Here is a 14,594-nt window from a genome sequence, read left to right on the forward strand (position 1 = left end):
TCTAGGGATCTTACGTTATTTGGCAGAGTCACATCAGACATAACCTCAGATTCTGCATCGATGATGTGATATCCATCTGCTGAGCTGAAGAAAATCTTTAGTCTTTTTTCAGAACCAATAGCCAGGTCAACTGTCACTGGCTTATGACCAACTGTTGGAAACACCTGTAGATATAAAACCAAATATGGCCAAAAGGCCAAAAATGACACTCTGACTAAGGCAAAAACTCCCCCTGCCCTTTTGTTTAACAGGTTTATAAAACCTGTTTAAATTACATAATATATTTAGACTATGTATTATGACTTTTTCTTAGGTCTGTTACTACCACAAGAACATAATTATATTCAGTTTCTAAATTTTGAGTTTCCCTTCAGAGGCCAAATCTCCAATGATCATAAGAACCTTGTTTGGCCCTGCACTCTGTTTGTTGTCTTTAAATTCCTTGCCTTGAGCTTCAGCAAATGAAGGAGCTCATCTGGTCTCTTAAACCGGTTCGCTGGATCAGCTGCCTGTATTTTTGCCAGTATTCGTATATAAGCTTCATAGGACATGTAGTCTCCTTCGGAGTCTGCTGATTGATCAATGCATACTTGGTAGGGAATGAAAAAGGCCAGACATGTTAACCTACCATAGACTGGATGTACTCTAGGCTCCTATGGTTCCTAGTCCAAGGAAACAAAAAGCCAAACAGGATTCATTGCCAAGTTCAGGTCACAGTAGAGGACTGGGCATCACAGGATTCACCATACTGTAGTCATGAGGTGAGATTCAAGAACTGGAGGGAGGACTTAGACCAGGAACTGTATATCAGGCTAGACAGACTGTTGGTACTTATCTTCTTTGTTTTCCAGCTCCATATCAGGCAGCTCTGACCAATCAGCAGACAGCCAAGAACAAACCCATATCCAAATACGGACAGCTGACCCAAGGCCCAATTTAGGGAGATCAGATCAGAGATGTAATTTGTGTCAGGGCAGGCACAGACTGTCTATATAGTTGTCTGTGCTACTTACAAAAGAACATATTTATTGTGCAAATAGACATCGAGAGGCAGTCATAAAAATTAGTCCATCTTTATTGCATACATGCGATGTTTTGGCTGCAAAATATACCATGTAAGACCTTGACCTAAGATACAAAAATATGTCATAAATACCTTGCTGGAGTCTATCATGATGTGTCCTTAATCAGTGCTTTGTAAAAACTTGTCCATGGACCAACTAGTTCAAAGTCACCTGGAACATTTGCTAAAAATATAGATTTCCAGGCCCCACTCCAGACCTGCTAATTCAGCCTGAGGTTGGGTCTGAGATCTAAACTTTTAACAAATGCTCCAGATGATTCTGATGTATACTCCAGATTAGGAGTTACTGTACTCTATACAATGCTCCCAGTTCATTAATCAGTCCTCACTGTTATGGAATAAACACAAAATAATCCTATTTACATAGAATTCTGGAGTATCATTAAAAATAATAAAGATAGAAGGAGTCCCCAGTTTATGAGATGAGATTAAAAAATCATTAGCAACATAACTGTTTGGGACACCAACTGGTTACCTTAAGAGGGTGATCCATAGAAGTTCAGTTAAACCATAATAAAGGTGGAAATATTACTGGTAATCCAAATAAGCCTAACCACCATTCCTTGCAATAGTTCTGGAGAGAAATGTGTTTAGAGTTCCAGCTTGGAAGAAATATAGTCCCACCCTGCCCTTTCCTCCCCAAACCCATCTATTGTAGCCCTGGTAATTAGAGCAAAGGCTTTCTCTTCCCTCATTCCTTTTCCAGTGGGGCTCCCCCCTCTACCATTGCCACACCTTTCCTTACCTTCCCTCTGCTCTCCACCCCCCACTAAGAGAGAACAGGGACTTTCTTAGCTTCAAGTCATTGGGGTGGCACCCAAAGCCTGTGTTTGGGGCTCTAGAAGAGAAGGTCTTCATGTTGACTACAGGAATTGGGAGAGAGGAGCTGGTAGGGAGGTCCTCTAAGGGGAGGGGTCAGGGGTTTCCCTCACACTCTCCCTTGCTGTGGTGCCTGTGAATTATCTAAAAAAGGGTTAAATGATAATTATTGACATGGTATAGTCAAATTACATTAACTGTAGAAGAATGGTATATATTTTTGCTACTATATTTCAAAATATTTCTCTGTTTACAATTTCTCAAAAGAGAACCATATTAGCCAAAGAAGGAGACCACTTACTTTAATAGCAGTGCTTTCATCGAAGGACTTTGGTGCCCAAGCATAAAGGTGAATTGATGATTTCAAAGCAATTGCAATATATGTTGTTTCTTCATGTTGGACTACAATGATAAAATACAAAGAAGTAACAATGCCACAGAGTTAACAAGAACACTCAGGTATTTGTATTGGTCATTAAAAATATTATAACCACAATATAAGAACACATATCATATATATTTAGAAAAGCTATTTAGTTACATTTTGGTGCCCCCCAAAAGGTGACAAAACTAACTATATAGTTTTATGAACTGTATGCATTAGCCTTCAAGAGCACTCTGTACACTGAAAACTACAGAACATTGCTGAGAGGAATTAAAGAAGACCTAAATAAATGGAAAGACTTCTTTTGTTAATGGATGGGTAGACTTAACATTGTTAAGAGGGCAATACATGGATGGACCTAGAGGATATTCTGCTACGTGAAATGAGTCACACTGAGAAAGACAAATTCTTATGACTTCACTCATGTGGAATCTAAAAAACAAAACAAATGAATAAACAAACAAAAAGCAGAATCAGACCTATAAATACAGAGATCAAACTGATAGTTGCCAGAGGGAAGGCATGTGGGGGATGGGCAAAATGGTGAAGGGGAGTGAGAGGTATAGGCCTCCAGTTAGGGAATGAATAAGTCATGGAAATAAAAGGTACAACATGGGGAATACAGTCAGTGATATTATAATAACATTGTGTGGTGACAGATGTTAACTACACTTGTGAACACAGCATAACATACAGAGAATTTGAAGCACTATGTTCTACACCTGAAACTAATGTAACATTATGTGTCAACTATATTTAAAAAATCCAGCTGAGCCCTGGTCAGCTCAAAGACTTATGAGAAATAATAAATCACTGTTGTTTTAAGTCACTAAATAAATAAATAATAAAATGTCCATATTTTTAAAAGAAGATTCAATGCAATTGCTATTAAACTCCCAATGGCTCTTATGCAGAAAGGTAAATGCTGGTCTTAAAATTCACATGGAATTGGAAGAGGCCCCAAATAGCCAAAACAATCTTGAAAAAGAAAAACAAAGTTAAATGACTCATACTTCCCAAATTCAAAACTTACTACAAGCTATAGTAATCAAAACAGTGTAGTACTGAGATAAGGATAGATATATAGATCGACAGAATAGAATTGGCAGTCTACTGATAAATCTATGGTCAATGGTATCCTGACCATTCAATTGGGAAAGAATACTCTCTTTAATAAATGGCACTGGGACAACTGAATATCCACATACAAAAGAATAAGTTGAACCCTTACCTCACACCATATACAAAAACGAATTCAGAAGGGCCAAAGACCTAAATCTAAGAGCTAAAACTATAAAACTCCAAGAAGTAAATATAGGAATAAATCTTCACGGCAATGGATTTTTATATTTGACACCAAAAGCATAAGGAACAACAGTAAAAAATAAATTGGGTTTCATCCAAATTAAAATTTGGGGGGTATCAAAAGACACTCTCAAGAAAATGAAAAGATAACCTATGAAATGGGAGAAAATATTTGAAAATCATATATCTGATAAGGTCCTAGGATCCAGAATAGATAGAATGCTTACAACTCAACAACAAAAAGATGACAGATGATAGATAGATAGATGATAGATAGATGATAGATAGATGATAGATGATAGATAGATAGATAGATAGATAGATAGATAGATAGATGATAGATAAATGATACACACATACATACTTGACAACATTAGCTATCAGGGAAATACAAATCAAACTACAATAAGATGCCACTTCACACCCACTTGGATACCTAGAATCAAAAGACAGACATCTACAAGTGTTGGCAAGGATGAAGAGAAAATGGAGCCTCCATACTTATGGCAATGTAAAATGGTGCAGCCACTTTGAAAAACAGTCTGTCAGTACTATCCAAGAGAAAAGAAAACTTGCATTCCCATGAACAGACACATGTATGGAATGCTAATAGCCGCCAAAAACTGGGAGAAGTACAAATGTATAAACAGTGAATGTATAAAAATTGTGTAAACAAAAGGTATATCTATACAAAACAATACTATTCAGCAATAAAAAATAAGTACTGATACACGTTATACAGACTACAGCATGCCTAAACCTTGAAAACATTATACTAAGTGACAGAAGCCTGTCACAAAGACCATATATGATTCCAGTTAAATAAATTGCCCAGAAAAAAATATATATAGCAAAGGAAGGTAGATCAGTGGTTATTTAGGACTATCAGGAGAATAAGGTGAATGTAAGAGGAATGGAATGTAGAGTGATTGCTAATGGCTATGGGGGTTCTTTTTGGGATAATGAAAATTAGATTAAGATAATGGTTATACAACTCTATAAACATACTAAAAACCATTGACTGTATACTTCTAAATGGGTACATTTTATGATACATAAATTATTCCAATACAGCTGTTTTTAAAAAAAGAGAAAAATGAATAAGAAGTATATGGTTTCCCTCAGATAGACCTTCTGATTCTTATGGAATATGTTGGCTAGATTTATATTTTGTGCTAAAACCCTTCTTCCTTAGCAGGAATGTTGCTTCTTTCCTTTCTAGTCAGATTTCATCAGAGACCAAATATAAGGTTTGTCTTTCTATCCCCCCTTCTCTTATTCATATTCTATATTTCTCTGATTCTAGTTTTTTTTATCTTTTTATTTTACACTGCTTCCAAGTAGGTCAAAGTAGCATGATTAATAAACCCCCAACAAGCAAAGAAATTCTCTGTTAAGCAAACACTTCCTAGAATTTTAATACATGGCAGTAGTTGGTGTCAGTCAATTATTTTATGGATCTTGAAAGGCTATGAAACACCATGCAAGTATGAGTACATGGCTGTCCCACTGTATGAAGATGCTACCGTTTTACTTGTCAGTAGACAAAGGTTTCTGGTTGTTATGGGAGTTGGGGAGGCCGGAATGGGGTCAGCCAGGAAAACACATCTTAACTAGTCCATCTACTTACCAAGAACACAGATTTGCAAGATATTATTGTAATTCATTTTTGTAAACTCTTATTGAATTAAAAAATTTACAAGTTAATAGGAGGCAGGCGGTTCTGCTATATAAACTCCTTGTTTAACATCTGGGGATCTCTTTCACCTTTGGCTACCAAATACATATAATATGATTTAGAGGAGAGTAGTGATACATAAAACTAGAAGAAATTAGTGTATTTATTTAATTCCTGATTTGTCTGGGTACTCATTTCTCCCTTTAATGGTGTATGTGTACTTACAAATCTATTCTGGAAAAGCATATTATTTTCAGAACAGAAATGGTCGGTCAGAATAGCAATATTCTGCTAAAACTCATATTATGTGATTCCAGCTATCTCTTACCTATTCCACTAGCTCTGTCTGAAGGAGCAATTAGTGAAAAGTAAAGAAGAAAACAAAGGCTGAGAATAGAGGAGATTTGCTTCAGAAATAGAACAGAAGGGGATAACATCAATTTCTAGCTGTTGACAGATGAGTGAAGGATTCTGAGACCATGGAGTTGTTACTTCATTTTGCAGGGAATGGTTGTAAAGAGATAGGACATATGAAAACACTTTAATCAGACAGAAAATATTTAGCAATTATACTCATGAATATTGACAGCGGGAGCAAGAGCCAGCAAACCACTGAAGAATTTTCTATTGGACTCATTGCAAAGTTTTCTGGTCAGTATTAAGATAAAATTTCCAGTTTAAGAAAGTAGAATTATTATGTGATTCTATTTTACTGCTGTTTCAAGAAAAGAGAGTATCATATGAATCTCCTTGCAGGTTATTGAAGATACATCAAGAACATTTATATCGAGGCAAGAAAAGAAGTATCAGTTCATCGGGACTAATTAGAATGACTGGAAAGGGAAGAAAGGTGAGAAAGTAAATCAAACTTAACTTCAGTAACTATTTAAGTCACTGAATATTTTCTCAACAGCCATGATTGTGACATAGAAGACCTGGAAACTGTCTCAGTGAAATTCACTCATTGTTGTATAGAAAGTTGTAAATTCTTTTCTTTATCTACTTTGCCTCTCACAACAATGTACTTTACTAAACGAAGGAAAGCAAACTTTATATAGCTACAGTAAACAAAAAAATGGGACTTACGGACACTGAAGTGTTCACAACCTGTCAACTTATCAATAGCTTTGCAGGCTTCCTCTGTCTTTAACATTTCCTCTTGTCTTCTTTTACTTTCTGGATCGTCATTCAAAATCTTGTTCCTCAGCCAGGTCAAATGATACACCCTAAGTCTGTTCTTATGGCCTGATAGGTAAGATACAGTGCTTTAATTCAGTCTATTTTTTTCATATACTAGAAAAACAAAACAATGAAAGTATTTTGCCCTTTTAACCGAATGTTCTCATTAAAGTAAAAAGCACTTTTAGAAAACTCTACACTAACTAGATTCTTCCCTTCAGAATTTGTAAATATGATAGCAAAGTCTTTCTTAGTCTCTCACTTCCAAGAGATAGTCAAAATGTCTATCAGCTGCCTATGTGCCTGTCTGAAGAGAAGTAAAATACTTCTTTGGGACAAGTTAAGACTGCCATGGTGCAGCAACAGAATTACCATCCATTCATTTATATTTTGGCTTTTATCTAAGTCATGATCCTTCTGGGATTTGGAGACCCAGAAGCTGTCCTTGGTAGTATGTATGTATGAGAGGAACGTCTTATGTATTGACTATTAGGAATTCAGAGCTAGCGGGAAGGGTCTCTTTGTGCTCTTTCATTCCAGCATACTTACAAAATAACTAAAGTTTTATTATTTTTTCCTCAATCAAATTTATCTTTGTTGCTTATTTTCTAATTGTAAACCCCAGCGAATTCTTACAATTCTTCAGGAAAAACAGGCCTTTGAATTACACATTTGTTTTCATACATAGTGACTTTATATTCATTTTTTACAGTTTATTGTTATAAGATTTCTAGGCTCAACAATAAGATTCTTATGTGATTAATCTTACATATGTTTTTACATGACATTTTTTGAAGCAGCATTAGAATTCAGACATCTATGTCTGTTTCCATTCTACTCTTAAGTGGTAGAATAAATGTGTGCTCTAAACTATTAGGTATCTTTCTACACTGGTGTTCTCAGTGTTACTCAATGCAAAAACAATCCACATTTGAGAAAAACTTAAGCATTAAAAAGGGCACGTTTGGGTTAGAGAAAGCTGGATAAAAAGTAAAGAAATCTGTTATCCAGATGTGCAGTCTCTCAGCTACCCAGATGATTTCAAAATCTAAACGTTACATCTGTGGACCTCAAACAATTATAAATGAATGAAAATGAAACATGATTAAAAAATCATGAAGCTTTAGCATATCTATAGGGGATTTTCTCCCCTAACCAAAACTTAAAGCAAAATTAATAATTTTTAGGAATATACATAATCATTAATTAATGTGCCATATAGCTATTAAATTAGGTATAGACAGGAAGCATGAAAACACATATAAATAACTGTAATTAGCATAATTTAATTCTACAGTGAAACCATTTTTAAACTTTTTCTATCACTTTGTCAGTTGTCCTTTGCCTATATTTGACTTTAGTACTAGTGTTTTCTAATACCAAGTAATGCTTAGTAATGACAATTATTATTAACATCTGTTTACTTGCTCTTTCATATTCAGAGATTCAGGTTCTGACTGACCAAGAATAAGAAGTTCAATTACTATGTGGGAAGAAGTTAGACATCTTAGGGTATCCATTCTTGTTACTAATCCTATCTGTAGGCCCTCATGATAGGTAAGGCTGTGCCAGGGACAACAGAGTTTCATTTTTATCCAAGTATTGCCCACTTTGTTCTTCGTTGCTTCTAGCACATCACAGGAAAGTATATGATGGATGTGGTCATCTGCACATGGGTGGGTGAAATTGTGAGTTGTAAAATTGCAGGTGGCTGCTCAGAAAGGACCTGAAAGATGTAAATGGCATGTTTTTTTTCTTATCAAATGACCTAGGTGAAGTGTATTACAATCAAATATCCAGACATCAAAGGAGAGTGAGAAGTTAGTTTAAACTGTAAATAGATAAGAAAACACAAGTAGGAAAGTTTAGTGTCCCAATTTAAGGTTATATTTAAAGTGCTTTCCTATGAACATTTTCACCTGAGAAAGTCTTTAGCCTAGTTTGGAACCTAATTAATCTACATAATTACTTAGCTAATTTTAGTTCTTAAACAAACCAGAGATGGTAATCAGCAAATTGAGTGGCTCTACAACTTGAATCTGACGGAATGGTCTTCGCTTTATCAGTTTAGTGATGTCTGCCTTTCCACTTCTGTCCATCAGATACAGATTAGATCGGGTTCCCAACAGCAAATTCACTCCTGTTTGCATATAAAAAGAAAGGTTCTATATTAGGTCAGATTACATTTTTATAATTGAATTTATATTAGTACTTTTGCAATTCCAGTGTGCTGATCTATGCAAAGATAACATACTACTTTAGGCTGATGTTAACCTCATACTGTGTAACAGTGAACTCTCTACCAACAGAACAAATTTCTCTGAAATACATTAAAATGTAGAAGATAATACCTTCTGGCAATATTTCTACAGGCTGGTGTCTGGTGTGGCATCTCAAAAGGAGAACTTTACAAATATCTCACCACCCTTTAGCAGTGTCCCAAACTTTATAAAAATTAATCAATCCTTTTGAAAATTACCATTAAACCTAAAGGATGTCTAGTGCATACGAAGAATTCAATTCAGTTGATTCCTCATTCCTAATTATAAGGGTTTAATGCTTTTACAATAATTATATACAAATTGTTTTTAAATTGAGTGAGTCTCTGTTCATGCATATATTAAAAAAAAACTTACACTTCAAAATACCTATGAAAGTAGTTCCTACTTTTATGTACCTAAATTCCTATGCTCTCTTTGTCTGCTGGCTCTATTCAAATATAAACACTGTTAAAAGACTGAATGAGAGGACTGAAATAAAAGATTAAGCTAAATTAGAATACACTTCAAACCACCTTGGGAGTTTTCCCCCATAACCTGAGACATAGGAAAAACTCAGCCAATTAATAAATGGAGAACACTTCAGTGTTTTCCTTCTGCTTGGAGACTATTTGTGTTTCAAGAATATAAGGAGAAAAGGCAAGTGTCTCTGCTTTCATTTTTCTATCCTGTCCTTTACCAGTTCTCTAAGTAATGGCCTGTGGCAAATTTAGGAATTCCATTTCCCCCCAAAGGGTAATCAGAGAGGGAGGGGAAAGTATAGTCTATTTTGACTGTAATCTTTTATTTTTTCAAAATATAAAACCACAAGTTATAAAAATGAATTATCGGACATCAATTAGATCTCTGGGTAGTTGCCTGACTGAAATGATGATGAAGTAAACTCTGCTTTCTTGTTATCTGACACAATATATTAGCTTTGAGGGTAACATGTTTTTTTCTAAGTTATTCAATCCATATAACTACAATGTTTGCTACACTGCTCTATCTTTAATTTAAAATTCTGTCCCCTGTTCAAACATACATTAAGCAAAATCTATGAAATTGCCAATCAGAGGTTGGCATTTACTTTGAATTTCTCCCCTCCTTCCATTTATTTATTCTGTTTCATATATGATTCACACTGGGTTGAGGTAAAATATTGTCTGAGCCCTACCAATGTGTTTATAATTCTTCTAGAGCAAAGAATTGAAAAGTCTATCAAATTTAAGACATTATCAAAGGTCGTACAGATGGCTAATAGACATGAAAAGATATTCAACATCACTCATCATCAGGGAAATACAAATCAAAACTACAATGAGATACCACCTCACACCTGTCAGAGTGGCTAAAATTAGCAACACGGGAAATAACAGATGTTGGTGAGGATGAGGAGAAAGGGGACCCCTCTTACACTGTTGGTGGGAATACAAACCGGTGCAGCCACTCTGGAAAACAGTATGGAGGTTTCTTAAGAAGTTAAAAGTAGAACTACCCTATGATCCAGCAATGGCACTATTAGGTATTTACCCAAAGAATATAAAAACACTAATTTGAAGGGATACATGAACCCCGATGTTTACAGCAGCATTATCAACAATAGCTGAATTATGGATACAGCTCAAGTCTCCATTGACTGATGAATGGATAAAGAGGTGATATATATATACATATATGTATATATATATATATATATATATAATATCTATATAATGGAATATTACTCAACCATCAAAAATAATGAAATCTTGCCATTTGCAGTGATGTGTTTGGAGCTAGAGTATTATGTTAAGTGAAATAATTCAGTCAGAGAAAGACAAATACTATATGATTTCGCTCATTTGTGAAATTTAAGAACCAAAACAGATGAACATAAGGGAAAGAAAAAAAAGAGAGGGAAGCAAACCATAAAAGAGACAAAACAAACTGAGGATTGCTTGAGGGGAGGTGGGAGCAGTCTGGGTTAAATGGGTGATGGGCATTAAGGAGGGCATTTTTGTGATGAGCACTGGGTGTTATATATAAGTGATGAATCACTAAATTCTCTTCCTTTTTTTTTTAAAAAGATTTTATTTATTTGAGAGAGACACAGAGAGAGCATGAGCGAGGGGGAGGAGCAGAGGGAGAGAGAGGAGCCAACTCCATGCTGAGCAGGGAGCAGGATGCAGGGCTCGATCTCAGGACCCTGGGATCATGACCTGAGCCGAAGGCAGACATCTAACTGACAGAATCACCCAGGTGCCCCTAAATTCTCTTCCTGAAAGTAATATTACACTATATGTTAACTAACTAGAATTTAAATAAAAACTTGAAACATTAAAAATGAGACATTATTGAGAGAACTTTCTCTACAAATCTACAAGATTATGCAAAAACAAGAACATACAGAAATATGTCTTATACTATCTCATTAGGTATTAAATGCTACATACTACCTTAAAGTAAAAATACTAAGCTCAAATTTTTAAATAATCATAACCTAGTCCAATTTTATGTTTTAGTATAGTCAATTCAAGTTAAAAAGAAAAACAATTAAAAGGGGAGGGAATGCCAATTCAAGCATCAAACTGCACTGAGTTAAAATAAGTCAGTAAAAGAAAGGAACAAATTAGTTATTATAAATATATATTTTTTATTTGATAATGGTTTGGTAATAACAAGTATTTTACATCTATGATTTTTCACAAGTTTGCCGCTTTGATAAAAAAAATATATTCTTTAAAAAATACAACTCAGTTTTAAGAAACCAAACTTACCCCACAAAGAACCACAGCAGATCTCAGAAGTGAATTCCTTTTCATACATGTGGATTAGTGGTTTTTTACATGCAGGAGACGCATATAGTGGGTTAACATTGACTTCAGAGGGTCGCTTAGGTGATTTCTCAGGTGCTTCCACTAATCCAGCATACACTGTGAGGAAGTAAGGGGAAGATATTCGGAGAAATGACTTGTGTATACACCATGTGTGCTTGAATGTTTCCGCAAATAAGACACAGCCTAGAAAAGTTTCTTTTCCTTTACTGCATTTTCTTTTTCCTGGAGGTATCATTGCAATAACTCCTAAACCATCAGAAAACACAAATCATGTTGGTTAAAATACATCTGAATATGAAAGTATTTCCAGTTACCATGATTAGATTGCAAAAGAAAATCCAGATGAGGGACACAATTAGTCAATTGTAGTTTAAATTCAGGTGCCATAAAGACTCAGTGAGGAGTATATTTTTTAAAGCATGTATCCATCTGAATTTATGCTAACTGAACATCAGAATGATTTCATTCTTTTCAGACCATGAACCAGTGGTCAAACTCTGTAAGTGTGAACAGACTGCAGCATTTGGAGATTATATTAAACACACTTACAGATGGCACTGGCAAAGTCAGCATTTGCAGCCCTCCCAGAACCATTGGGAGGAGATGAGTGGCTGGCAGAAAAACCTGATTGTGTTGATGCTTCTGATATGTCAATGCTGTCATTTTCGTCATCAGGTGCTGTTGGTGCAGCGACTGAAGCAATGGCATTTGAGGCCTCGCTTCTACCACTGGGCTCCTAAAAGACGATCGAAAATCAATTTGACTTTATTCAGGGATTAACTGTTAAAGAAATATAATATGCCTAGAGGTCATTTGAAAAAGCGAATGCAAAATTTGTAGCATCTATAATTCTGCAACCTTTTAAAATCCACATCTATCAGAAGAATTCAACAATGTTATCAGAAGAGAGAGAACCTATATTGAGACAACTGATGTCAGAGGAAAAATTCAAGGAGCTGAAAATCCCTAGCAGTATGATTTGGGACCTAATATTAGTGGAATTTTTATCATATACTAGCTATATTGCTGGTTATTTTATTTACATATTATTGCAAATCCTTAACAACAACCCAAAAAATAAGTGTAATTAACTCCATTTTACTTATAAGGAAACAAAAACTTAACAAAATTAAATAATTTATTCAAATCATAGAGATAATTTAGGGGAACCAGAGTTTGAAGCCAAAGTCTGATTCTAAAGCTTATGTTCAGCTATGCTATCCTAAACAGCCACTTGAAAAAATAAAAAAGCATCAGAGTTGGGGGTATTAATTTTACTTTGCCAAATGACAAAGCTTGTGATGGAAAATCAAGCAACATAAATTCAAGGGTGTGACCATGCCTTACTGAAAATCTAGTTGGCTTCCATTAACTTACGTAGAAGAAACTCAAGGATAAAATCCACAAAATGTGACAGAATTTATGTGGGATGCCATATCCTGTGGAAAAACATACCAACTGTTTTTGGTAAGCCTGTCTGTTGATAAGCATTTCTTTGCATCTAAACAGTGATTATTGGCATCAAAAGAGCTGTACTGCCCTGTCAAAGACTTGTTTTTATGACCTTTCCAACCACAAAAGTGTTGTATAGCAACATGTCCTTTCAAATTAAAATGAAAGGAATGCCTACTCACTGTGTAAATGTCAAAAACATTCCTTGCAATCATTGGAGATACCTGAGGGAGCTATGAAAAAGATGATGGGACATCCTGTTTTAATGTCTTTAATTAAGACAGGTAAGTAGGGAGGGAGGGAAAGAGAAAGAGAGAGACGGGGTTGGGGGGAGACTTTCCCAACTCATACTGCTATCCCATTGGAAACCAGGAAGTTTCCTTCCTTCATTGATTTCTTCCATAATTATTGCGTCTATCATAAACCAAGTCCGGGGTTGGGTCCTGGGATTGGGTGAGTGGGTAGAGAAAAGTAATCAAGAATGGATTAAACATAGTTCCTGCCTTTTAAGAGATCACAATCTAGTATGACAGAAAAGCAAGTTAATAACCAAATACTATGTCACAAGTACTAAAATGAAACTATAGGCAAAATGCTTGCAAACACAGAAGGAGGGGTATATAATTCCATCTTGAAAAGTCAAAGATTTTATATGAGCTGGATCATGAGAATGACTAATAAACCAAGCAGAGAAGACATGAGGGGGCAGCCTTATAGACAGAGGGAACAGCTTGCACAGGGCACTAATTCATGAAGGAACATGGCATCTTGTAAGCCAGTTTGTGTGATAAGACAACAGGCTGGAAAAATGGAATGGTCTTTCCTCTGTCGGGAATCTCACCTGTGTTTTCAGATATCCAGATACTTCCTATTTGTCAAGAATTAGTTCAAATACTACACACTCCAGGAAATCTTCTCTGAGATCATTCCTATTGATCTAGCATTGGTGAAACTATTTGAGTATTTTTTTTTATTATGTTCAGTTAGCCAACATATTTAGTTTTTGGTGTAGTGTTCAATGGTTCATTAGTTGCATATAATAACCAGTGCTCATCACCACACATGCCCTCCTTAATACCTACCACCCAGTTACCCCATCCCCCCACCCTCTTCTTTCTGTAACCCTCAGTTTGTTTCCTGGAGTCCAGAGTCTCTCATGGTTTGTCTCCCTCTCTGATTTCTTCCCATTCAGTTTTCCCTCCCTTCCCCTAAGGTCCTCTATGCTATTCCTTTTGTTCCACATATGAGTGAAACCATATGATGATTGTCTTTCTCTGCTTGACTAATTTCACTTAGCATAATACCCTCCAGTTCCATCCGTGTTGATGCAAATGGTGGGTATTCATCCTTTCTGATGGCTGAGTAATATTCCATTGTATATATGAACCACATCTTCTTTATCCATTCATCTGTTGAAGGGCATCTCAGCTCCTTCCACAGTTTGGATATAAGGAAGATGTCAGAGATAGACTTCAGGGTAGCAATCATGAAGTCAATAGCTAGGCTTGAAAAAAGCATTAGTGACAATATAAAATCTCTGACAGAAATAAGATCTAATCAGGCCAAACTTAAAAATACTATGAATGAGATGCAGTCTACACTGGATACTATTTGA

The 14,594-nt window shown here is 35.5% G+C and overlaps 1 protein-coding gene across 1 annotated transcript in view; it reads right to left on the reverse strand.

Moving 5' to 3' along the window:
* NRK (Nik related kinase) overlaps nucleotides 1-14,594 on the reverse strand; it is a 127,865-nt gene that overhangs the window by 10,814 nt on the left and 102,457 nt on the right. Inside the window, exons 20-26 of the mRNA XM_040629493.1 lie at nucleotides 12,077-12,263; nucleotides 11,468-11,623; nucleotides 8,447-8,590; nucleotides 6,358-6,516; nucleotides 2,201-2,305; nucleotides 447-589; nucleotides 15-164 (exon numbers count right to left, since the gene is read on the reverse strand). Of these exons, the coding sequence (XP_040485427.1) occupies nucleotides 15-164; nucleotides 447-589; nucleotides 2,201-2,305; nucleotides 6,358-6,516; nucleotides 8,447-8,590; nucleotides 11,468-11,623; nucleotides 12,077-12,263 (1,044 nt within the window). The remainder of the gene's footprint in view (nucleotides 1-14; nucleotides 165-446; nucleotides 590-2,200; nucleotides 2,306-6,357; nucleotides 6,517-8,446; nucleotides 8,591-11,467; nucleotides 11,624-12,076; nucleotides 12,264-14,594) is intronic.

Source organism: Ursus maritimus (assembly GCF_017311325.1).
Source record: "Ursus maritimus isolate PB19 chromosome X unlocalized genomic scaffold, ASM1731132v1 scaffold_X1, whole genome shotgun sequence".
Classification (NCBI taxonomy): domain Eukaryota; kingdom Metazoa; phylum Chordata; class Mammalia; order Carnivora; family Ursidae; genus Ursus; species Ursus maritimus.